The 27582-nt window shown below is 32.6% G+C and overlaps 1 protein-coding gene across 2 annotated transcripts; it reads left to right on the top strand.

The window, feature by feature from the left end:
• Nucleotides 1-266: 266 nt before the first annotated feature.
• On the top strand, nucleotides 267-27582 carry LOC127278178 (uncharacterized). Of its 2 annotated transcripts, none has more exons than XM_051299754.1 (5): nucleotides 267-527; nucleotides 26096-26323; nucleotides 26500-26654; nucleotides 26712-26841; nucleotides 27191-27582. In XM_051299754.1, the coding sequence occupies exons 1-5, from the start codon at nucleotides 287-289 to the stop codon at nucleotides 27415-27417; spliced, it is 981 nt and encodes a 326-aa protein (XP_051155711.1). In that variant the 5' UTR covers nucleotides 267-286; the 3' UTR covers nucleotides 27418-27582. The 2 variants fall into 2 exon arrangements, with proteins under 2 accessions (XP_051155711.1, XP_051155712.1); XM_051299755.1 differs by having other exon boundaries at nucleotides 26715-26841.

Here is a 27582-nt window from a genome sequence, read left to right on the forward strand (position 1 = left end):
ACGAATTTCAGAAGTTTATAACGATTTCAAGTATAAAATTTTATTGAAAATTAGAAATTAACTTGAAATAAATAAATAAATCAGATTAAAAAATTTTTTCATCATCCAAAACAATTTATTTCGAAATAATAAAATTGTCTTGAATCAAAAAAATTATAAAATCCAATAAGGACATTTACTTGATTAACTTGAATCGATAGTACTTGCTTCTATTACATACGTGTATGTCAATATAACAGTAATGTTTCAATTATTATGTATTTAATGTTTTAACAGAGGTTACGCGATGCATGAAATTCAACCAGCCTTTGCAATAATAGAATTCGACGATGGAGTTTCCATGATAAGAAGAAGTTGGGCTTCTTTTAACGTAAAAGGGAAAATTGACTCAAGTTATTATCCTCCTCCTAAATTGTCAAATGATTTGAAAAAGCTTCTGCGCAATGAAGATGAGTTTACTCCAACCGAAGACTGGTGCAACGACGAAAAAAAACCGTATAAGGTTAAGAGACACATTTGCAATGCAAGTAAGTAAACTTTAATTTTCAATAAGAGACAGATTATAAAAAAAATTAAATTACATTTAAATTAATTGCCGAATATTTTATGTATGCAGTTAAAAATGAAAATTTAAACTTTTTAAATACTTTTTACAACTTGATTAAAGCGCAGTTTTTTTACCCACGAATCCTTAAATGGAGGGGAAATCGTACTCTTCCGCAGAGTTGTTCCCTCCCCAACAGCACTTTAGTCGAGTTTTTTACATAAAATGTTATTATAAATTACACAGCCCCACAAAAAAAAAAGTGTCGTGCGCGGCAGACCAGACTAGTCATTTCCTATGTATTTTGACGCGCTGAACACGAATCCGAAGTCCGTTTTGCTCCATCACGTCAGGATTTTTTTCTAACCTCCAAAAACCTGTCGGATTTTGAGAGATAGGCTATTTTTTTTAAAATTGATGGATTTACTTCTAACTTGGTATCTAGGGGTTTTTTGGGTCGCTGATGACGAATTTGAAGTTAGATTTTCAAAATTCAAAATGGCAGCTCCAATATGGCGGACGAATTTTGTAAAAATTGATGGATTTACTTCAAACTTTGTATCTAGGGGTTTTTTGGGTCGCTGATTACGAATCTAAAGTTAGATTTTCAAAATTTAAAATAGCGGCTCCAATATGGCGGACGATATCGACCCTTCAAAGGTGATAATTCCGCCCTTACACACGAAACTAGGAGCAATTAAACAGTTTGTCAAAGCCTTAGATAAAAAAGGAAACTGTTTCAAATACCTGGAACAAAAGTTTCCAGAAATCTCTGATGCGAAACTAAAAGAAGGGGTTTTCGACGGTGCACGTATTCGCAAATTGTTAAAAGATGAGCAGTTTATCACCAAGATGAATAAAAAGGAGAAAGCCGCATGGCTTAGTTTTAAAGCAGTTGTCGAAAATATTCTGGGTAATCACAAGAGTGAAAATTGGGAGCAAATAGTTAGTGATATGATTAAAAACTTTGGTAAGTTAGGATGCTTAATGAGCATAAAGTTGCATTACTTAGACTCGCATCGGGATCAATTCCCTGAAAATTTGGGAGATTACAGTGAAGAACAAGGAGAACGATTCCATCAAGATCTGAAAGAATTTGAGCGTCGTTATCAAGGAAGATGGGATGTAAATATGATGGCCGACTACTGTTGGATGCTGAAAAGGGATATTGTACCTGGAGGCACCAATTTAAAAAGAAAACCATTACACAGATCCTTTGAGGACAAAAGAGTGCGCTACCATAAAAAGACGTGAATACCTTACTTATGTATATAAGAATTTCCATAGTTTTGAAAATCTAACTTCAGATTCGTAATCAGCGACCCAAAAAACCCCTAGATACCAAGTTTGAAGTAAATCCATCAATTTTTACAAAATTCGTCCGCCATATTGGAGCCGCCATTTTAAATTTTGAAAATCAAACTTTAGATTCGTAATCAGCGACCCAAAAAACCCCTAGATACCAAGTTTGAAGTAAATCCATCAATTTTTACAAAATTCGTCCGCCATATTGGAGCCGCCATTTTAAATTTTGAAAATCAAACTTTAGATTCGTAATCAGCGACCCAAAAAACCCCTAGATACAAAGTTTGAAGTAAATCCATCAATTTTTACAAAATTCGTCCGCCATATTGGAGACGCCATTTTGAATTTTGAAAATCTAACTTCAAATTCGTCATCAGCGACCCAAAAAACCCCTAGATACCAAGTTTGAAGTAAATCCATCAATTTTAAAAAAATAGCCTACCTCTCAAAATCCGACAGGTTTTTGGAGGTTAGAATAAAATCCTGACGTGATGCAGCAAAACGGACTTCGGATTCGTGTTCAGCGCGTCAAAATACATAGGAAATGACTAGTCTGGTCTGCCGCGCACGACACTTTTTTTTGTGGGGCTGTGTTATGTGTAAAAATGATGACCCTCGTGCGTCAAACTCGCATTAGCCTCGATTCTCTTACTTTCGCGCTCTTTTCAAACTAATAACTATTTTATGGTTTTTCAATGCCAATTTTTAACAGTTTTTTCATGATTTTTTAAAATTAATCTTATGGATTTTAAAGATTTAAATTCTTTGAGCAATCAAATTCTGTGTTAAAGACGGATGTTGATTAACAAAAAAATAAATAAAGTAAAATAAATTTTGAAGAAAAATAATAAGTTAGAAACTACACTAATCTTTATTATTAACAACCCGCTTATTCGGTAAGCGTAATTGCTCTTCGCTACACAAGATAGAAAAAGGTAGTGGACAGTCGCTTAGAGTGTTATCTATTCAACACCCCCGGGTAGACGGTATTTTGTCGAAAATATTCACAAAGAAAGAAATGAGATAACACAAATAAAGGTGATTAAATAAATTGAGAATTGAATTGACATAAAATAAGGTAACATTTATTCATACAACCCCCAAAAGAAAATACATTCAAAACCCCAATTGATCTTTAATAAAAATGTTTACAATGGAAAATACTGCTACGTTAAGCTACTTGAATTGATAATTCAAGTCTCACAAAAATCATATATTATGAACACAAACAAGAGATCAATAATGAGTGTAGGATTTTAATAACAACAACAAAAAATTAATTCGTGTAATTGAAACAAGTGTAATAGTGTTGGTTTTATGAGATTCTGTAATTTTCAAATTATGAATATAAATTCAAGACAACTCACCCAAATAATAATAATTAAAATGATACCGAAAAGTATCAAATTACTTTCTCACTCTCAGAAGTTAAATTGTTATCTGTCATATGATTCTGCAGTATGCGGAAATTATTCTTTCTACCTTCGTTTATTTTATATATTTTCTTTTATCAAACTTGTTTTGTTAATTGTCTTCGAACAATTATTTCAATATTTCAATTTCTGTTTATTAAAAATTCAGAGTATTGGGTCACAAAATCTGAATTTTCTGAACAGTAAACTTGAAATATAAACAATTGCGAATATATAATAAATACTTTTAGACAAGAAATGGATTCTTCACTTTAACAATTAGAACACTTTATACTTTTCAGATTATCTTCTTGATTTCAAAGAACTTTTATGTACTCGTCGACTTCACAGATTGTGGAATAAACACTTATATTTTTAATAAATAAAACTCGATGAACTTCAACCCTTACTATGGGGAGTAAATGATCCTCTCTACCACTCTTAGTGGGAGTTAAACTTTAATACTCATCCGCTCCTTGGCGGGAAATACATCCGCTCTGCGGGAAAACCAAATTAAGACTCCTCGAATAATAATTTTGTGGCCACGATCACACCCATTTGGTATATAATTTTAGGTGGTGGGAGGGTTGATTTTGCAATCAACACCTCGTTGTTTCCATGCAAGTTTTAGCAAAACTTGCATTTTAATCGTGGCGTGATCGGTTCAACCACCTTTATTAATGGTATACTTTATGTGTTTCCTCATTTTCCTAAAATAATGTGGCAACTCTTAGAGTGTAAGTCCCACAACTTGCGAAATCGACTGTGAATTTAGTTTGAATTATTTCGCAATATGAAGTTCAATAAACTGAACTCATTTGCGAAATAAACTTTGATTTAGAAATTTAAATAACAAAAAAATGAATTTATAAATATTTATTGAATAATTAGAAATATTATTTAACTATTCTAGTGTCTAAAACTTAGTATGTGTGTGTGTTGTGTGTTGTATAGACGTAGGTATTTAATTGACAAATAGTTGTAACGCTGATAATATAAATATTATTTTGAATAAATAATATTTATCGCCTAAAAAAAAAATTAAAAATTACGGAAATCCGTCCGTAACAAATACCCCCCTTTATTCTGGCTGACGTCCCTTGGCAGCCTGTGTAGGTGTGATGTCATCTATTTTTAAATTTTTTTTTTTTTTTTTTTACAAAGAGTCCTTTAGTGGTTTTACATTTTTTTTTTTTAAAATGTTTACAAATTGTCCAAGAACGCAAAATGTTGTATGTTGTAGAATAGCTGAAAAAAAAGAATCTAACGAGAACTGATCTTCCTTTTATAAATATAAATAGTCGTTTCCTCTTTTTTTTGTTGTAGGAAGATTTTTAGGGAAAGGTCAAATAAGTTCTCGTGCTTAAAAAAAAAATGTTGTTTGTACGAGAAAAAAAAATGATAGAAAAAAAACTGATATTATTTTTTTTTATATAAAAAAAAAATGAAAAATAAAGAATAAAATCAAAACCAGCAAATTATTAAATTTCATTATTTTGATTACGTTATAAATTGGTATTTCTGAAAAAAAATATTAGAAATTTTTTTGTTAAGTTTGGTTAATTTAAAATTATTATATAATTATCAATTTTAATAGTTTACTAATTTTGCTCAAGTTAAAAAAAAATAACACATAAATTCAAGTGTATGGAATGTATTTTAAAATAATTAAAAAGAAAAATGAAATATTGACTCTTGATTTCTTTTCCAAAAAAAAAATGTGTCATATATTTCAATACGTATCCATACATATATATATTTTGTTGATGAATGCCCCCAAAAAAAATGAAAATAATTGATAGCTGTTTTGTTTCAAATTATAGATAAAGAAATTAAATAAAAAAAAAATTTATAGCTATATATAAATATATATATAAAATAATAATACAAAAAAAATGTTGGAGATAAAGTATTTAAAAAAAAATGTTCTCCAACCCCTATTCTCTCAACGAAGGGTAGTAAACCACGACACTTTCCAGGAACCATACGAAGCACATAATGCAGATTTTATTAGATGGGAAAATAAAGAAAATTACGATGATCAAGAATTTTCAAATAACATATCAAAGGCGGATAATAAAACATCTTATGAACCTAGAAATGTAGATGACAATAGAAGTCATTTTCCAGCATGTAATACCATTAAACTAGAATCCGAAACGTTACAAATTCATACTATGAACATGTCAAAAAAAGGAAAAGAAGTAAAACAAGAAGAATGCATATCAATAGATAAAAATGAAGATTCTATTGAAAATAATCGCAATCGGTCGGTCACTGAAGAAGATTCATACCTTATTCAGGATTATCCAATTCTTAAAAATGAAGAAGATGAAAAAGAAGAAGTAAAACAAAAAGAGTTTAAGGACAATCAAATTTTTCCAAGTAATGAAGAAATAGAAGAAGAAACAGAAAACGAATTGAAAGTTAACGAGAAGAAAACACAGAAAAATGCAAAGAAAAAAATAAAGGACAATGATAAAACAAAAAATAAATCTATATGGGTAAAAATTTTATTTAGTCAGGTACTATGGGGTAGAAGACAGAAAAGAGTAAACAAAATTAATAGAAGATCGACGGCGAAAAGGACTAAACAAAAATGACTAGTCAGAATCTGCGCATAAAGGATTAAATATATCCAAGTTTTAAACCTCAAAGAGTACAACAGAATATATGCAAAAAAATGTTCTCCAACCCCTAACCCTTTCTCTTCTCTTGCTGTCGTCCCTTGACAGCTCTCTTTTATTTTTTTTTAAATGAAGGTGAGAAAAAGGTTAGTAGAAATGAATTTGATTCATGTTATATATTATTCATATTAAAAAAATGTGTCGCATTTTTGTATTATATTTTATGTAAAAATTGCTGATCCTCTTTTATTTTTGTTAGTTTGCAGAAAGTGTTTCCTTTAAGTGTTCGTTTATATTACGTGATCAGTCTTTCTATAGTCTTTCTCGAGTTCTAAGCTATATTACAAAATTTTGTTTCATTTGTTATTTGTTTGAAGTTTCTTTGTGCAATTTTTTTTTTTTTAAACAACTTATGTTTTCCCAATCTCTTTCTTTCGACTCTTATAAGATGGCCCTTGAATTGGCTAGGAGTGGCGTGGTGGATGTGGCGGGTTTTTTAGTTTGGAAGAGGTTCGAGCTGGAGAAATTGCAGTCAGATAAAGTATTGAGTGGCTGTCGTGGGTATGTATTTTGTTCAATTACTTCCTTTCCTTTTTTTTTTTATAAAATGTTTTACGTTTATTTAATTGTGATTTTACTTAAAACAAGAAAAATTTGTTTTAGGGTTCAAATTTTTATACCTGAGTGGGTAGATGCTCCAGTTAGAAACCCCTCTTTCTCTAAATGGCCCTTGGATTTGGTGGGTATGCGGAAAGCAGTTAAAAGCGATGTGGGGGAGGTTATTTGGCACCAGGAGTACCGTTGGAGTTGGGATGCAAAAAAATATCGATACCGTGGTTACTGGGCGCCAGCATCCTTTCAACACCCCACCTTGTGTACAGTTCCTGATACCTTGGAAATTGAGGAGATTCAGGGCTGTTTGGGTGTTAATATCTCCAATTAGTGAGTATTCTGAATTTATACATTTGTAATTTTGCGTGAGTTAATATACATAAAAAAAATAAAATTTTAATTCTTAACGTAAATGTCTTCCCTTTTTTTTTTTTTGCAGTCCTTATTCTCATTTACCTGCTTTTCCGAGGACTTATGGGCCACGTCCTACTGATCCGGCATTAGAATTAATCTTTTGTCAAAGATACCGAGAAGAGTGGGAAGGTCTTGTTTTAGTGGGCAGTAGGTGGGAGACGGTAAGTTCCCCCCCCTTTTTTTTTGCTTTACAAAATTTTGTTAAAAAAAATAAAAAAATAAAATGTTTTTCTCTTTTGTTTTTTTTTTTTTTCAGAGATGGGCTTTACGCATGCCGGTCATCTGGCATGAGTGTTAATTTTAGTTATTTATTTATTATTATTATGTATTGTATTTTAAAAAGAAATTCCGCTTTTCCTTGATAAAAAAAAATCTTTCACGTTTTCAGAATTAAATATAACATTACTTAATAAACAATATTGAGTTTTTATTGTTGATTTTAATAAAAATTAATAATTGCAATGTTCGTCTTTTTTTTTGTGTTCTATACCCCCTTTCTTTTTTTTTCCTTTTTTTTTTTTTTTTAAATTAAACAACAAAAAAAAAATTTTTTTAAATAGATAAAAGAACGAAAGTTCGTTTGTTTTCATGGTTAGTGTGCTGTTAAAGGTTGTGGTTTTTTTACTATATATCTTTTCTTTTAGTAAAATTTATTAATATATATTAAAAAAAACGATAGGTTTTTCAATAATTTTTTTTTTTAAATAATATCCTTATAAATAAATAAATAAAAAATACGCAAAAAAAAACTTGTTGTCTGATAATTGAAATATCTTTGCCGCTCTCTTTTGTTTTCTGTGCTACCTATAGTACTTGCGTACTTATGGTAAGCCATCAGGCTTTACATTGTTCAGCAATTAATCCTCGCGGTGGCAGCATCTTGCAGCCCGTCGCGGTTTCCTTCCCCCTTCGTTTCTACCTCCTTCTAATCCCTGTTTCTTTTTCCATTGTTTCGCTTCCGCGCGGTCCTAGCGGCACGCAATAATTATATCGCGCTTCATTTTTTTTCTTTTCGTTTTTTTTTTTTTTTTTTTTTAATTTTAGTGATTTGTGTTTTTTTTTTGGTGTTTGTTCTCTCCTTTTTTTTTTGACAGTGTAAAGTGGTTAAAACAAAGTGTATGTGTAGTGTATTTACTCTAAGTCCGCCCCTCCCCCCTTTTTACTCTGTTTTCTTACTGTGTTCGTTTCGAAGTGTTTGCTGCAAAAAAAATTTTTTTTTTTTTTTGGATTACGTTGGATTATTTGTTTAACTTGTGTTTCATGGATTAGTTCCAGAATTACAACATCGGTAAGTCTCAACAACTAATCCTTTTCATATATCTCCTTCATATATTTTTTTTTATATTGAGTAATTACCAATTTTAATTTATATTTAAAGTATAAGTATAATTTAAAATATTTTCATTTTTTCCTTTTTTATTCTTTTATATTTTTATTTTCTTTACAACTTATTCTTTCAGCTTTTGCTGAGTTTTGTTTTTTTTTGATAAGCCGTCTCTCTCGCGTGTCAAATTTCCCGCGGTCTTTGCGAGGTTGCCATGTTTAAACTTTTTCTTTTTAATATATTTTGAATTTAACTCTCCCCAAAAAAAAAATTCTTTTTATTTCTATTTTTTTTTTTATATTTAATGTGATATTACCCCATCGCAATATCTAATATTATATCTATTATTTTATACAACATTCCGTCCCCCATATAATTGGACTAATCTTTTATAATATCTAATTATTTTATACTTTATTTATTTATTTTATTTTCCTTTTTTTTTTGATTTTTCAGATACGTCATTTAATTATTTTCTCTTTTCCTTTTTGTTTTTTTATATAAATAATTTTGAATGTGAATTTATTAAAATATGAATTTAAATTAATTTTTTGAATCGTCGTGAAATTATTTTATTCAAACTTATTGATATCTTTCAAAATTTTAATTGATTCTTGGATAAATCTTTGAATTGAATTTTGTTTTAAAATAATTAAAAAAAAATGAAAAACTTTCGTTATTATAATTATTAGTAGGGAAAAAAAATTTTTTTTTTTTTTTTTAAATATCAGTATTTTTTTGTGGTTAAAAAAAATCGTAAAAAAAAAATTAGTCAAATAATATTGGCCTTGTATACAAATCATTATTTCTATAGTGTTAGTGGGGTTCCGCGCTGAACGCGTTGAGTGTAAGCTCCCCTCGCGTCCCTCGACATTGTGCGAGAGAGAAAGAAACTGCGTGCTGCAACTCCCCGTTCACTCTCTCTCTCTCCAATGCACTTTGCTCACAACCTTCGGTCCTCTCTGTTTTCTCATTGTCTTTCTCTGTTACTCTTATGCCTAATGCATGTGTGGCTTTATATTATTTCTCTCTTAGTTTTTTAACGTCGTTTAGCGGCATTTATTTTATATCTTTTTATTCTTATATATATATATATTTTTTTTTTATTTAAACAAATTAACTCCCCAAAGAAAGATGCATTACCCTTGTTAGTTCTATCCCTTGATTAATATAATATATATTTTTTCTCCTTTTTTTTTTTTTTAAATGTCACTTAATCAATTAATCAATTAATTACTTAACCAACTCAAATTAATAACTACTTAAATCAATAATAATCAAATGTTGATTATTAGTTAATAATTAATTGTTCCCTCCCCAAACAAAACATACTAATTATATTTTAAACTTATAGTTTCTTAATTTTTCTCCCTTTTTTTTTAGTATTATGAGTTCCCCTGCCTCCGGCTCCAGTGATTTGGAGTTTGTTACCCTTACCCGCCGTGAGGACATTGTTTGGCCCGAGGTAGAGATTGATTCCACTTGTAGTGCAATCAGTGACGCCTCTACTCTACCCTTACTCACTAGTACCCGTAAGTGTCTATAACTACCCCTAACTTTTTAAAAAAAAATAATGTTTTGCATAAAAAAAAAATTTTTTTTTTTTTTTTTTCTTTTTTTTTTATTTATTTTTATTTAGTTTGTTTTTTTTTTTTTTTTTATTTTTTTTTTTTTTTTAAATATTTAAAAAAAATTTTCTTTCTAGCCGCCCAAAGTGAAATACCGGACACTCCTGCTTCCCCTGATCCTGTATTTGAGGCGTATTTTGACGCCCATGCACGACCTTATAGTCTAGGTTAGTAGCCTCCCAAAAAAAAAATATCTTTTTATACCCCTATATTTTACCCCGTCCTCAATTTTTATTGTAAAAAAAAATTTTTATTTTATTAAATTTTTCCTCTTTTTTTTTTTTTTTTTAGCCCCCCTTTCTACTGGTGTTGAATCCGTTGGATCTCGCTTGACACGAGCCAGCTCCACCCAGACCAACCCCTATTTTCCGGAGGGTTTACCTTTGGAAGGTATTAGCTTATTTTTATTACTTCTAATAATTCAGTTAATGTATGTAAATAAAAATTATAACTTTTTCACTACCCCCTCCTTTTTTTTATTTTTTTATTTTTTTTAGGCCATCTTTATAGTATTCCGGCGCACAGTTCAGCTGAACATTTGCTGAACAGTGATCTCCCTCTTCGTCCCTATGTTGAGTATTTATTTCAAATAATATATATAATAATAATTTTAACAAAAAAAATTCCCCTTTTTTTTTTTTTTATTTATTATTTTTTTTTTTTTTATTTTTTTTTTTTTTTTTTTTTTAGAACCCCCTGCGGCTGACGAGCAAGTGGTCTTGCAGCTGATCGCTCGGCGTAGAGTCTTAGCTGATGGTTCCATCCGAACGGAATATCGGTGGGCTGGTCCTAATTTTTATTAAGTAAGTTTACCCTTGTCTATTTCTAAATCGCCCTGTTCTTTTTTTTTTTTTTTTTTTTTTTGCGGCGTCAACTTTAAAGTAAGTATATATTACAACCGTAAATTTTTTTTTATGTAATTCTAATTATGTGCTGATTCTATTATTGTATATATATGTATATCTGTATGTTTTTTTTTTTTGAATACCCCTTTTTCTTTCAGAACCCATTTTTACATTACTTGTTGACCTGCAACTGGGCTAATAAGATGCTTTTCCCTACTCAGCGACAAACATCTTAATTGTGGTTGTTTATACATAGTTGTATAAAAAAAAATTGTATATAAAAAAACAAAAATCTTATATATATAAAAAAAATATATATTTCCCCCCTTTTTTTTTTTTTTTACCTTAAATCTATATTGTTAGTTCTTTCCCCCTTTTTTTTTTTTAAAAAAAAAATGCTACTATATACAACTATATACCCAGAAAAAAAATATATATATTGGATCAACCCGATCTATGTTATTATTGGTTTAAAAAAAAAAAATGATTATTTTTTTTTTTTTTTCTTCTTTTTAATGGACTTTTACAACTGGGCACATTACGGTTCTTCTTTTTGGTTTTGGTGTAGGTGTCCCTGAAGTTAATACTTGAATAGATTCTGAGAAGCTGGCTGTAGCTTCTTCTTTTGTGGATGTCGTAACCTTTGTTTGATTTATTTCGGTTGGAATGTCTTGGGATAAATCTCTTAGCGGTACTTCATTTGTTTTGTCTTTTCCATTCAGGATATTGTTTATGGTTGTGGATCTTTTCTTACAAGTAATCATAATAATTATCACTGTTGCTAAAATTGCTATTGTGGTGACCGTGCCCCAAATTCCTATCATTATTGGGGAATACGTCTCATTGAGTTTTTGGTTCAACACACGTTGGCTTTGTTCTTCGAATTCTCTCTCTAATAATTTCAGTTTTTCGTCTGAATCCGACTTTTTCCATGAAAAGAATTTGTTGTCGTTTTCTACTACTACAACCTTCCGACCTACATCTTTCAGTATCAATGATACATTTTCTAACTTTAATTCGAGTTTGGGTTTATAAAGATATCTATACGGATTCTCTTTAATTTGAAGACTCGGCAATTCTATAGTATCTAACTTAAGAACACATTCTCTCGCCACATGTACAATTCCTATACCTGCCAAAGTATAAGCTTCGGCTTCTCTCTGTGGGCAATTCAAATACACTATTTCCGAATGGATAAGAGAGTATAACCAACTACCTGTTGTGATCAGTGGTTCCCAAAGTGGTTGTTGATTTTTAGTGAACCGGATGTCACAAATTTTTAGGGTTTCGTCGTTTGGATTTCTTCGAAGCTCGGCCTCACAACCCGGTACTGACAGAATATCGTAGACTCCATGCATGTGATAACATATGTATTTATCTTCTATCTGCTTGCAGCTTTTAAGTTGTTCCTCATTTAGATAAAAATAATACCTTTCATCGTTTGTAATTGCTAGATATTTTGCATATGCTGATATATAAGCTCTAGTTCCGTTCTCTCCTGACTCTTGTAACACCGGCACTTCATGCATCTTATATAATGTGTAAATTCTCTCTTCCACCAGAGGAATATCTAAGGTTATAATCAAATTATTCTCGCTAGTGTGTATGTCTGTTTGTGAGATTCTATCCACGTCTGAAAGTGTTATATCGTCTATAGGTACCGGAAAGTCCACACCCTTCAAATACTTCTTCGCCTCTGTTGCTATGTTTACTAGTTGTTCGTCTGTTAACAATTTAGGTGACAATTTTCCTTCTTTCGCCTTATACATTATATCAAGTGTTTCACTTAGACCGTGTTCGTAAATCCCTATTTCGCGGTTCCAATTTTCAATGGTATTCCTAATATTGTTCAAATAAGCTTCGTGATCCAATTCCTTTCGAAAACGTAAAATTTCATCCTCAAACGCTCTTAAATTTTCCCTGAACTCTTGCGATTGATTGTGTTGTTTTTCGGCTATGTCATACATTTTGTGTAATTCCGCTCGGACTACATGTGTTTGTTCGCCCATTAAATGAGAAATATTCCTTTGAGCTTCATTGAGTTCTAACATAACCGCCTTATAGTTTTCTCCTTCTTCGTAGGTTAAAACTCCGATCGTGGGGCCTATCAGTTTTCCTAGTATCCCGATTAATGGTGCACTTCTTTTGTTAATTCTGTTATTTAGGAATTCTCGTTTTGTTGACTCCGAATGTTTTAGGGCTTTGATAATCCTTTGTACTTCTTTCCAGTGCAATCTAGCTATCTCTAACCTATTTTTCAAGCCTTCCGTGTCCGCGAAGTGATGACAATTACTGCCCAATATTTTCCTACATGGCTCGTTAGATCCTATTACGTGTTTTTCGAAAATTGGTAGTTGGTTTAAAAAATCTTCCATGTCTAAAACAATGGCTGTTCTCCAAAACCCGGTGGTTCTTAGTACTGTGGATATTCTTTCATAATAAATGCCTGAAATTTTGTTCATCGATATTATAGTGATGCCTGAATTTTGTCCTCTGACTGCTAATAAGAGCCCGGTTAGAAATAGCGCTATCCCCTTCATTTTCGGCTGTGATTCTGCAACCAAAATTTTAAACTAACGTTTAGTTAAATTTGCTAATCTATTGGGTTTGGGCAGCAACCGTCTTTCTATTCTATAGCTAGTTTAGCTAAACTATCGGCTTCTTCGTTGCCTTTAATTCCACTATGCCCTGGTTCATAAATTAGTTCTACTTTAATCCCTGTTATATTGTCGTTTAGTTTGCTAAATATTTCTTTACTAACTACAGTTTTCCTTCTATTAGTTTTCCACCCATTTTTCTGCCATTTTGGTAACCAGCTCAGGTAACCATCTATCGCAAACTTGGAGTCGGTGTGTATCCTGACTTTGCGTACCCCTTTTTTCTTTAATATGCTAATTGTTTTCACGATAGCTTCTATTTCTGCTCCATTATTGGTTTGTTTTATCTTCGCTTTTTCACTGACATTGAGAGGATGTTGTTTATTGAACCATATTCCTATACCTGCTCTCGCTGATTCTTTGCCGTTAGCTTTACAAGCCCCGTCGGTAAAAACATGTATGAAGCCGTCCCTATCTTCTAGAAATCCTGCTTCGTTTTCTAGTCATAAGTACGCCTTTTTGACTTGGTCCTTGTGTTTCCTAAACCTTTTTCCTTCAGCGTCGCATAGAATTAAGTTGCTATTCTCAGTGATGGAAATAACTTCGTAGGGTCCATGATAATAAGGTTCAAACTTTCCTGCTCTGACCTCTTCTTTTACATCTACTACATCACCTACTTTTATATCCAACGGTCTAGCTTGTTGGTCATAAACCTCTTTTGATTTAATTTTAGCGTCTATTATATTTTTTGCCGCTAGCCTCCTGATTTCGATAAGCCGCGTAACCAATTCTTGCAAATAGGATTCGTACGTTGCTAACTTCTCTTCTGTGGGAAAAGATGTGGGAATCCTTGCCTTCTTCCCAAATACTACCTCATAAGGTGTGAATTTAGTCGCATTATGTACTGAGGTATTGTATGCTAACATCGCAAAGGGTAATAAGCGATCCCAATCGTCGTTTGAATTTGCGTAATGTCTAATGTATTCTGCCAATACGGCATGGCTTCTCTCTAGGGCACCATTCGTTTGTGGAGGATAAGCAGTAGTGGTTATTTGTGACACTTTAAAAAGTTTGGCTAATCTTCTCATTAAATTGCTAGTGAACATTCTACCCCTAGCTGTTAGGATGGTTTTAGGTGCTCCATAAATTGAAAATAAGTGCGTTGCTAGAGCGTGAGCTATTGTCGTCGCACTTATGTCTGGGACGGGTATAAATATGCAATATTTGCTTAACTGGTCTTGCATAGTCAATACGTGACAATTTCCATCCGCCGTAGTGGGTAATTTTCCTACCGTATCTAGGCACACTTTGTCGAACGCTTCTAGGGGTGTATCGGTTATGAGCATTGGTTCTCTATTTTTTGTTCGTACTATCTTTCTTTGCGCGCAACTTCTACATTTTCGGATATATTCAGTAATATCTTGTTTTAATCCTGGCCATGTAAATTTTTCCCTGATTCGCTGGTACGTTTTGTTTACCCCTTTATGACCTGCTATTAAACTGTCATGGTATTCTGATATTATTTTCTCGCGATATTCCTTTGTGGGAATGTTTATTTTCCCGTAGCATAACTTAATTTCGATTCCACTGCTGAGAAATGTTGTTACTAACTTTTCTATACCTTTTTCACCCCATTCATCCAATAAGTCACCATAGCGCGACACCCTGAATCGTTTTATTCCCTCTTTGATTAAAACACCTTTAAGATTGTGCAAAGCGAAATCTAAATCCTCTTCGTTTATTTTTTGATCGCATTTTTCTGTTATAATTACGGAGAATGTCCTATATTTCCCTTTTGGCGTAATTAGAACCTGCCCTACCCTCGGTTTGCTACTTTTATTTCCTGCAAATCTATTCTTCCTGTCGCTATCAACAACTTAATCGTTGGTGTAGATGGCTCTGCATCTGCTGACATAAAATGAACATAATTGTCCCTATTATTCGTTAATGGTCCTCTATCATAGGTTAGAACATTCAGCCTATCTAGTTTAATTTCCTTTTCATCTTGTTTCGTATTTTGAAAAGGAGGTTCTCGAACGTCAATGTGGGGCATCGCTATGTTTATCCCAGGTTTGAACCTTATCTTATTTTTATCAGGCACCCTTTTCACTTCGTTCGTTATTATTTTACGTGGAACCACTCCCTTTTGCCTAGGCTCTATTTCTAACTCGTCTAACTCTGATTCTTCCTGAATCGGGTTAGGTACATAGGGGGTTGATTGAGCATTAGGTCTCGCCCTTGAGATGGGGGTGTCGAAAGTGACTGTTTTCTTACTACTTATAGCGTCTTTTACCGAATCTCTAGTTTCTTTTTCTAAATTGCTATTCTCCGAAGTGCTTTTGTCCGGTTGATTTATTTGTTCTGAGATTTCCTGTAAGTCCGCTATAATCTCATCTATTGATCTAACTTCGTCCTGATCTATTTCTTCTTCATTTTCTATTTCATTCGCCTGTTCCTCAACGAATTCATCATCCCAAAAATATGATTGATGACCGGCCATTGTTAAATCGAAGCGCTTGATTGATTCTCTAATACTATCTGCCATTTCTTGGTTGGGCCTTTGCGTATTATCCACGGTTTCGCACATCGTTACATCCTCCTCATTTTCTTCTTCTGATGTATCTACGGGTGGACTTAAATACACCTCGATTTCGTCGCTCCTGATAGGTTGTATAACTCTATTAGTGCTATCGCTTTCGCTTGATTCGTCATCAGTATCCTCTGCATTCGTGTCATTTAAAGACGGTAACATACTATGGCTTTTTCGCAAAATCGGTACATCTTCTGCCTCTACTCTAGTTTCTGACTCCGTATCTGACTCATTACATTCTGAGACGAGTGTGTCATAAATAGTTTTTGAGTTTTTTTCCGTAACGACTACCGGCTCGGTTTTAGTTCTCGGCCTTAACCTTGACGCGATGGGTGTAAAATTCACCGGCTGTATTGCTTCTTTAGTTTTGGTTTTCCCCGGTGGTCTACCCCTTTTAGGTTTATTCTCTATTACCGTGCCTTGCTCAATATCTACATTTGTGTCAGATTTAGCCCTATTTCTAAAATAATTAGGCGCTCCTTTTTTTGTCTGTCCCTTACTCGTTTTTCCCGTCGAAGGACCCGCTTTATTTTTCTCTAGCAAATTGTTTAAAACTTCACTAGCTCGCTTTTTATTACAATTAGCTGCACTACTAATTGGTAACACATGAATAGTTTCCGAATTTTCTTCTATTTCGTCACTTGAATTATCGCTAGACACCACGCTATCGCTAATTTCCTGAACACTAGTCGTAGATTCTTCTTCTTGTGAATCGGACTTTTCTTCTTTTGGATTTTCCGATAATCCTCTTAACCAGCGGTTTATTTTTCCCGGTTTACATTCGAAATCATAATGGTAATCCTGCAATCGCAATAACCATTTTGACATGCGCGATGTCGGTTTCCTAGCCTCGTTTATGATTTTTAACGGCTCGTGATCACACGCTAGTATGAATTTCCTTCCATATAAATAGGGCCTAAAATTTTCCAACGCGTAAATTACAGCTAAACATTCTTTTTCCGTTGGATCATAATTTTTTTCCGCCCCCACTAAAGTCCTAGAAAAAAATGCAATTGGCAAATCCATGCCATCTTTTTCCTGTGTGATTACTGCACTAATAGCATGTTCACATGCGTCCGTGGTAACTTTAAAAATTTTTGAGAAGTCCGGGTGTTGCAAAATTGGATTTCTACATAACTCCTTTTTTAACGCGCGTAGACTTTTCCTTTCTTCTGAGTCCCATTTAAAAATTTTGTCCTTTTTTAATAATTCATACAGAGGTTTCGCGATTTTAGCGTAGTTAGCTATAAATTTCCGATAGTAACCGGTGATACCTAAAAACTCACGTATCATTTTTTGGGTTTTTGGTGCTGGAAAATCCTTTATGGCTTCTATTTTCTTTGGGTCAGCTTTTATCCCGTCCTTCCCTACTAAATGCCCTAAGTAAGCTACTTCTTTGCGCAGAAACTCACATTTCTCTGGTTGTAGGGCTAATTTAGCATTTCTTAATCTCTCTAATAAACGTATAATGGTTTTATCATGCTCCTCTAACGTGGCCGAGAATACTATAATGTCATCTAAGTAAACAAACAATTCAGGTCCTTGTAAACCCGTCAAGACGTTATCCATTAGTCTTTGAAAAGTGGGAGCCGCATTTTTGATACCCATGGGCATTCTTTTATATTGGTAGTGTCCCCTGCCCGATGAAAACGCTGTCTTGTGTTGATCTTCTTCTGCCGTACCTATTTGATGATACCCCATCGCTAAGTCGAAAACGGAGAAGTATTTAGCGCCCCCTAGCCTCTCCAAGATTGTACTAATCAGGGGCATTGGATAGCTGTCTCCCTCCATTTTATCGTTTAGCGCGCGAAAATCGATAACTAATCGATATTTTTTATTTCCCTCTTTGTCTGCCTTTTTGGTACTATTAAGACAGGTGAATTGTAACTTGAATTTGAGTTTACGATCAAATCATCCCCGTACATTTTTGCTAGAAGTTTGGCTCCGGCCTCCTCATATTCGGGGGGTTGTCTATACTGCCTACATTTTATTGGTTTATCGTCTGACAGTGGAATGTAATGTTTCACTAAAGGCGTGACTGGCAATTTGTCGCCAGGTACTAGAAACCTATCTTGTCCTAAATCTATCCATTTTTTTACGTAACTCAATTCTTCTTCATTCAAACCCTCCAAATTCATTTTGTCAAGAATTGCCTTAACCCTTTGTTCCTTAACTTCTTGTTGGTCCTCTTGTTGATTGCTAAAAATTTCTTTTTCATCTACATAATCAAACGGATAAAGCTGTTGAGGGAGGATAGCTACTTCAATTTCTTTTTCCGTAGTATTAATTGCCATAATTTTGCATTTTCCTTTTTTTTGTTTTACCAAAGCTTCGCCTAACATTAACCCGGCTGGGGCTTCTATTCTCGGTAAATATCCCTCTTTAAGATCTTGGTTGGTTACTGGGATGTCTATTATTTGCCTAGTTCTTGCCTTGATTCTAAACAGACGCGGTACTGGTTTGACCTCTTTCCTCAAACTATGTCTAGCTTCATGTGATTCCTGATCTATGAATGGAATGGGTTGTACCGGTCTCGATGCAGTTATTAGTGAATTATAAAAAAAATTAATGTTGGCCCTTTCTTCTCTTAAATATGGCCTTCCTATAATGCCGTCTGTTCTGACCCCAAAATTTGGTTTTACTACATGAAAAGTGTATTGTTTGTCAAATATGGTAATATCAACCGTACCTAACGTATAAACCCTTGTTTTTGACACTCCTGTCATGTATGACGCTTCGGAGGTTTTGACCGGTGCATCCGGGCTTAAAGCATCTGATTTTATAATATTTATGTCCGCCCCCGAATCTACAAAGAAACTAGCTTTTCCTCCTACCAAATAATTTCCCGGTAATTTTACTGCGGGCGATTCTGTTACCGTTTCGCTTATTTTGAAAATGACGGGTTTTCCTGGAAACGTACCGCTATTGGACGCATTGCGTTGTTCGAGCTCGTCGTTGCGTCTTCCCGACGAGCTAGCTCCCAGTTTAAAGGACGGTTAGTGTTATCCCTTTCTACTGAATTTGCTCTACTGTTTTGATACATGTTTCTCTCTCCCTTTCTATAATCGGTTAGGTATCTATTTTCCCAGCTTTCCCTATTTCTGATGTTGCTATAACGGTGGTCTTGCGAATACCTGCTAGGACTTGGTTGCCTATTTCCCCAATTATTGCTATTCGCGTTAGGGTTATAAAGTCTAGGGTCGTCATAGTCATTGCTGCGCCCCGTATTGTCTACATGGGATTCTCCATAAATATTTTTCCCATAGTTCCTATCGTAACTTCTATCGTTTCTTGCCTCGTAACTGGGCTGGTAGTTAGCTAGATCTTGATACCTCCCTCTTCTAGACCGATTTGTAACCTGATATCTATTTCTATCCCTCCTATCTTCGTAATCTCGATTATCTCTCGCACCATTTTGCATTCCCCTAGGCTGGGGCCCTCCCCCCTGATTTTCGTTGTTATAATTAGTGATATATGACGCATAACCCCCGTTAATAGGTTTCATTTTTCTATCCTGCGCAGACTTCGCACATCTATAAGCTTCTTCTAAATTCCTAGGGGCGCGTGCGTCAACCGCATTGATGATTTCATCAGGCAAGGCCCCCACAAATGTTTTTAACGCTGTTTGCTTTACTACATTCATGGTTACTGTCTCTGTATTAGCGTCGAACGTAGCGCGTAGGGCTGCACTTGCCCCGCTAAGCAGTCTTAACAACCTGTCATATAGGTCGGCTAGGTTCTCGTTCCTATACATTTTTAAATTCATGATTTCCCCATAATATACTTCAAACGGTTGCCCGGGCGCGAATCTTTCTTTCAATAAATCTATTATATCTGTGAGTCTTGCAAATTGTTTATTGTCGGTGCAGTCCCTTGCTGCTCCTGACAATTTTCCTAGCACCGAGGCTATTAAAGTTCCTTCATATTCAGGAGGGAAAGTTAAAGCTGCCATTACTATATCCTGTATAAAATCTTTAACCGACATGTTCCTTCCATCGAAAACCCTTATCTGTTGTAGGGCTGTTTGTATATTTAAAGTATCCGCAATAGATCGGGCAGCGGCAAAGCCAGCATCTTCTTCGCTGTTTGCGATAAATGGTCGCTGAAGAGGTAACCCGGAATGCAAACCTAAATCTGTCCTATCTCTATACAGTTCTGCTACACTTGATGCATTTAAATTTTCGCGTCTATTGTCCGCGAAAGGGTTGTCAGCGTGTCCATGGTTGTTGCCACCATTACCGGATTGACGGCGTTCCCCGTTTCGTTCCTGGTCCGTCATGGTTTTTTTTTTTTGTTAGGACGCAGGGATCAAAAACAAATAAAATAAATTCGTTACTTTTTTTTTTTTTTTAAAAAATTATTCAGACGATATTCCGAAGCTTTCGTAATAGGCCCTAATTAACGGGTGAGACAACCAACCTACACTGCCCGCTTGTTTCCAACCTATCACTGCTACTTCAATGTTTTCTGTAGTAGGGTAGATTGGCTCAATGACCTCGAAGTATGTTTCGTAACCTTCTACCTCTACGATAATTCCACCTAACACTCTAAATTGTTCCCCAAATAAATTTACAACAGTGACGTCCGTCGGCCAATATTCAGTGGATAAAAGTTCCGCGGAAATAAAATTTTCTTTTGTCTCTGAAGTAATAATGAATTCTGCTGATCCACTAACTATGTCTTCGCTGTGTAATACTCTGCTATGCGATTCATGCACGTAAGACGGTACCAATTCATTGAACAATAAGAACGCCATTAAAAAAAAACTTTACTAGTTGAATTTATAAACAAAAAACAACAAAAAAAACTCCTCATAGTTACATCAAAAAAAAATGTAATATATATTTTTTTTCTCTAAATACTCATATGACTATGTAACACGACACGGTTTCGTATTTCGTATTCTTTATACTCTTTACCGCAATTAAGAAAACACGCCTTCACACATCTACTGCTGTTCGATTAATACAGCAATTATATGTCATCTCTTCTAATTCTCAAATCTAATCGCTCAATAAAGTTTAATAATTCGCTTCTATTAACGCAAATAAAATTCTTTTATAGACTCATTGTAACTTGTATCTTTTTCCTTTATTATTATTTTAATTCTTTCACCTATATATATTCCGCCGATTCAGCACTCTGGCCGCGACTCGTTTCTCTTAGTGTTTCGTAATATGACGAACACACTAACCCCGTAAACTACCTAGCTACTGTAGGTCATTGAATTCGCAACAAATAAATAACTCGATTTAATTAATCCGACATGTTCAACTTTCGCAACGATTGCGCTAATGTACTATAACTATTTTCTGAACGCGTATCTTTGATTTTTTCTTTTTCCACGAATAATTGTCTTTTTACCGCATCGAATTTTTCCGGACTAATATTTCTTCTCGATAAGATTTGTTCTCGAATTTTACTCTGTTTTTCGGATTTACTCTCGTGCTCGTATTTCGAAAAATCAAACATTTAGAATTTTTAATTCAACAACAAAAATTTAAAGTCGCGTTTTGTACTTTTTCGTACTTTAATCCTCTCACTTGCCCAAGTGGCTACACACTTCCGGCAAGGTTAAGTCGAGGAATTTTTCCCGAATTTTTAGAGAAACCAGAGCTTGCCGAATGCAAGGGTAGCTACTGTGTCTCGGTTCGACGTTAGCGAACCAAACAAAAATAAACAAAAATTCTACTCGCGCACTTGACAAAAATCCCAAAAAAAAAAATTTTGTCTGAAAATTAAAACATCATAACATCGATACAATAAATAAATTTTTCAATTCAATAATTGTTCATGGTGTATAAATTCAATTGCATCATTTTCCATCATTTAAATCTTCAGTGTTTAATGTGTGTTTGTAATTGTGTTTTTAAAACATGTACATTTTTAGAAAGAAAATTTATTTTTTTCACTCTTTACTGATCTCTCATTTTTCTCTCTTTTAAATTATTTTCTCAAAAATATGAGCGACAAATCCCACCGCTGCCACCATTTTGTTAAAGACGGATGTTGATTAACAAAAAAATAAATAAAGTAAAATAAATTTTGAAGAAAAATAATAAGTTAGAAACTACACTAATCTTTATTATTAACAACCCGCTTATTCGGTAAGCGTAATTGCTCTTCGCTACACAAGATAGAAAAAGGTAGTGGACAGTCGCTTAGAGTGTTATCTATTCAACACCCCCGGGTAGACGGTATTTTGTCGAAAATATTCACAAAGAAAGAAATGAGATAACACAAATAAAGGTGATTAAATAAATTGAGAATTGAATTGACATAAAATAAGGTAACATTTATTCATACAACCCCCAAAAGAAAATACATTCAAAACCCCAATTGATCTTTAATAAAAATGTTTACAATGGAAAATACTGCTACGTTAAGCTACTTGAATTGATAATTCAAGTCTCACAAAAATCATATATTATGAACACAAACAAGAGATCAATAATGAGTGTAGGATTTTAATAACAACAACAAAAAATTAATTCGTGTAATTGAAACAAGTGTAATAGTGTTGGTTTTATGAGATTCTGTAATTTTCAAATTATGAATATAAATTCAAGACAACTCACCCAAATAATAATAATTAAAATGATACCGAAAAGTATCAAATTACTTTCTCACTCTCAGAAGTTAAATTGTTATCTGTCATATGATTCTGCAGTATGCGGAAATTATTCTTTCTACCTTCGTTTATTTTATATATTTTCTTTTATCAAACTTGTTTTGTTAATTGTCTTCGAACAATTATTTCAATATTTCAATTTCTGTTTATTAAAAATTCAGAGTATTGGGTCACAAAATCTGAATTTTCTGAACAGTAAACTTGAAATATAAACAATTGCGAATATATAATAAATACTTTTAGACAAGAAATGGATTCTTCACTTTAACAATTAGAACACTTTATACTTTTCAGATTATCTTCTTGATTTCAATGAACTTTTATGTACTCGTCGACTTCACAGATTGTGGAATAAACACTTATATTTTTAATAAATAAAACTCGATGAACTTCAACCCTTACTATGGGGAGTAAATGATCCTCTCTACCACTCTTAGTGGGAGTTAAACTTTAATACTCATCCGCTCCTTGGCGGGAAATACATCCGCTCTGCGGGAAAACCAAATTAAGACTCCTCGAATAATAATTTTGTGGCCACGATCACACCCATTTGGTATATAATTTTAGGTGGTGGGAGGGTTGATTTTGCAATCAACACCTCGTTGTTTCCATGCAAGTTTTAGCAAAACTTGCATTTTAATCGTGGCGTGATCGGTTCAACCACCTTTATTAACGGTATACTTTATGTGTTTCCTCATTTTCCTAAAATAATGTGGCAACTCTTAGAGTGTAAGTCCCACAACTTGCGAAATCGACTGTGAATTTAGTTTGAATTATTTCGCAATATGAAGTTCAATAAACTGAACTCATTTGCGAAATAAACTTTGATTTAGAAATTTAAATAACAAAAAAATGAATTTATAAATATTTATTGAATAATTAGAAATATTATTTAACTATTCTAGTGTCTAAAACTTAGTATGTGTGTGTGTTGTGTGTTGTATAGACGTAGGTATTTAATTGACAAATAGTTGTAACGCTGATAATATAAATATTATTTTGAATAAATAATATTTATCGCCTAAAAAAAAAATTAAAAATTACGGAAATCCGTCCGTAACATTCTGTAAGGATAAAAAACATTGTAAAGTGATTATATATACTTTCACTTTTTTCTATTTTTTAAGGGTTATGGTATTTGTTTCTTACGAAATGTCGAAAACAAATTCAACACTCAAAGAAAAAGTAAATGTTGATTATTTCAATTTTTATACCAGTGATACTTTTGAAATTGAAATTTGTTATATCTTTTTTTATCGTTTGAAACAGTTTATCATATAGATTTTTAAAGAATTTAATTTTTTTTAAATATTAGTTCTAAAATGTTGAAATATATTTTTCATTCAATTATACGCAGTAAAGATCAGAAATAAGACGAATTCATAAATCAAAATTACTCAGGAATCAGTAAAACCTGTTTTTCTTCTGAATATTTGAAATTTTTTTTTGAATTACATTCTGTTAACCTGCAACTTGACAAACTACATAAGACTGATTTGTATTTTTATTAATTAATTTATATAAATAAATAATTATAGTTTATAAGACCTTATATTTGTAACCAATTCTAAGCACCAAACTGTTAGTTTGATTAGTTTGGTAATTAAAGTTTTGTTGACATCATGTTTAATAAAATCCATAGGTTGATCGAAATAAGACAATAAAACGGACAGTTCGTTTTAATAAAATGAGATGAAATGTGCATTTGTCAGAAAAGATGACTAATAATGTTAAAGTCTCTCATTTATTTGTATTCACGTTCAAATGCATCGCTAAATATAATACGATATTTTGGGGCTTCATTTAAAGAAAACGTTTTAATAAGAAAAGTTATTTTCATAAAAGAAATAGACTTATGTTTTTTTAAACAAGCCTCAATTTATATTTCACAATTTTTGAACGTTCAAATGAACAAAATTCCTGTTTTGCTTAAACTTAAATTTGAATTCGTTTAAAATTTTTATAACGTTAATTTCATATCCTAAATAATGCCACAAAGAAATTGGCGCAGGCTGATAACGTAAATTTTTAATGATGAATTTTAAAGCTTAAAATTTCGATAGTCTTTCCTGTAATAGTATAAAACTAAATAATCATTTAAAAGGAAATTAATTATACACATGTCATTTTATTTAATGATTTATTAACAATATTAAACTGGGTCAATATTTTTAAAATTATATCTCATTTTCTTAAGGGCAAATCCAAGTCGTTACAACTTTTCGATTAAGGGGTTTCCTAAATTTTTTTGCCCTAAAATAGAAGGTTTTTAAAAGATCGTGTACTCATAAGTTTTAAAATATAATTGATCAAAAGTTTTTACATGTTACTATATACGTCAAGAACTATTTAAAAAAAAATTGCGATCTTAAAAAATATTATTATGCTCCTTCTACAGAGGTCGCTATGTACACTGGTCAAAATCAAAGCCCTTTACGGTAACCACTGTAGCTCATCGCAGAATCATCTAAAATAAAAAAATCAAACGTGATTTTAAAGTTTAAGACCTAATACAGGTCCTAAACCTCGAGATATTAAAAAAAATCAAAAAATAAAAAAATGGCAAGCTTTGGAACCCAAAAAACTGAAAAAATACCATTTTTTGACAATCAATCACTCACAGAAACATGATTATTGAATATTTTAAATATATTAGAGGTTTAGGACCTGCAAAAACTTCCACTGAATCGAATGCAACTTGAATTTTTAAAATCGGTCAAACGGTTTTTGAGTTCTACTGGTTACCATTTTTAAATATAGTGTTTTGAGAAAAAAGCGTTTAAAGTTTTTATATCAAAAGGTTATAATTAGTCAAGCAGAAGTAACTAAATCAGCTTGAAAATTCTTACTCAGGGGTTTTTGGGGTCGCTGATTACGAATATGATGTCAGATTTTAAAAATTCAAAATGGCGGATCCAATATGGCGGACATGAAAGTTAAAAATCAATTGCATTTACTCGAAACTTGGTACTCGGGGGTTTTTGGGGTCGCTGATTACGAATATGATGTCAGAATATTGGATCCGTCATTTTGAAATTTGAAAAATGGACACCGGATTCGTAATCAGCGACCCCATAAACCCCCGAGTAGGACATTTCGAGCCAATCTAAACACTTTTTAAAAAACTTGTCAGACATATTGGATCCGCCATTTTGAATTTTTAAAATCTGACATTAAATTCGTAATCAGAGACCCCAATAAACCCCCGAGTAACGAATTTCAAGCAAATCCATTCGCTCGGTTTATCGTGGACACGAAAGGGTTAATTATACGATCTGTAGACGCATATATATATATATATATATATATATATGTATTTTGTTAAATAACTTAAGATTATGAGCGAATTACGATCTAATGATTTAACCACACATTCTTAACATACTTTCCTATCAAAAAATGAAGAAAAAAAAATTCGATTTTTTTGACCAAAAAAATTTAGGAAACCCCTTAAAGCTCTACGTAAAAATTGGAACGACTTAGACCTATCCTTAAAATTCTTATTGTTTTTTATCTACCTTGAAATGTGTCACTTACAAAATTTTTTAAATTTGCCTTTTCCGCAGAAAATTACGAAGACGCTTTAAATAAGTTGAAAATGGCTTTAGAAATGTCAAAAGTAGAAACAGATGACAATGTCAATAATTTAAAATTAAAACAAACGCGACACGAGAGGCATAAAAAAATTTTAAGTTCAGATACAAAATCCGACAACTTTGATGATTCCAATAATGGTGGATTTAATCCATCTATTCCTGATCCTAGGAAGGCAAAAAAGAGAAAAATCGAAAATGGTAAAAATAATTAGTTACTAATTATTCATTAAAAAAATTTGTCTTTAATTTTCAATTGTTTACAAGAATTTAATAAGACTTTTTAAATAGATTAGACTCAAATACCTAAATATTATATTAAACATAATTTTCTAATTCATAATTTTATTGTTTATTGTAAATATACATTTTTAAAGTAATAGGCGAACGAAAACTAATTCCATATGAAAGTTTGGACACAGAATCACAAACTGATAAAGCTGATGAATTACTCGTAGTTGAAAACAATTTAAATGAGCCTGCAAACATGTCGGATTTCGTTTCATCGCAAAATGAAACTCTTGAAAAAGAGGTAAGCTCTTGTAATAATTTAATATTTATAGTGATATACAAAAAAACTTTCCTTTAGCAGGATGTAGAAAACAAAATTCCGGAGGAGAATGAAGAAGAAGAATGTCATTGTAGAGGAGGCCGAGGACGTAAAGGAAGGAAAAAATCAAAATTTGAAGACAAGCCTGAAGAAATAGAACAATGGAACTGTAAGAAATACACTTATTATCAAATTAAATCGTTAATTTCGAAAGAAGCTCAACTCCGAAAACTGCAATATCAATTTTCTTCAACAGACTTTCATTTAAGACAATTACATAATTCAACATTTTTTCATGTAATCTGACAGTAATTGAGTAAAGCTGGCCTATTTTAATGAAGATTTTATTTTTCAAAAGCCACTGTAAAATTCTGTAAAATTTCAAAAAATAGACTTAAATCCCGTTCCAAAACTTACAACATATTAGTACACAATGATTAAGGTTATTATAATAAAGAAATGAACATTTTAACTTATCTTTTTTATGTATTTAAAAAATTGTTATTTTAAATGTTTAGGCTCCGAGAAAGAGATCAGAATATTCAAAAAATTAAATACAATCGGAATGATGGTAGAATATTTGTGTCACCAGCTTAGTGCGACCAATGTAGGTAAACCCGAGGACGATGAGGAAGAAGATGAAGAGATGGCTGATTTTCCAGCCAATACTGAAGACGAAGCCAAATTACTGAATAATAAATTAAACGACAAAAGATTTTCGAAAAAAGTCGTAAGTATGCTTTAAAATTAAATTAAATACTACTATTTGCACCTTCCCTGGCAAATTCTGTTGACCAAAGTCTGATCAAAATCGATTGGATGAAAGAATGCTAAATAATGCTAAATTAGTCATTTTTAGTTGATTTTTTCAAAAACTATGTAAAATTAAATAAACTATAATTAATAATTA

Source organism: Leptopilina boulardi, unplaced genomic scaffold (assembly GCF_019393585.1).
Source record: "Leptopilina boulardi isolate dan_hultmark-lab unplaced genomic scaffold, ZJU_Lbou_2.1 LbouV2_198, whole genome shotgun sequence".
NCBI classification, from domain to species: Eukaryota; Metazoa; Arthropoda; class Insecta; order Hymenoptera; family Figitidae; genus Leptopilina; species Leptopilina boulardi.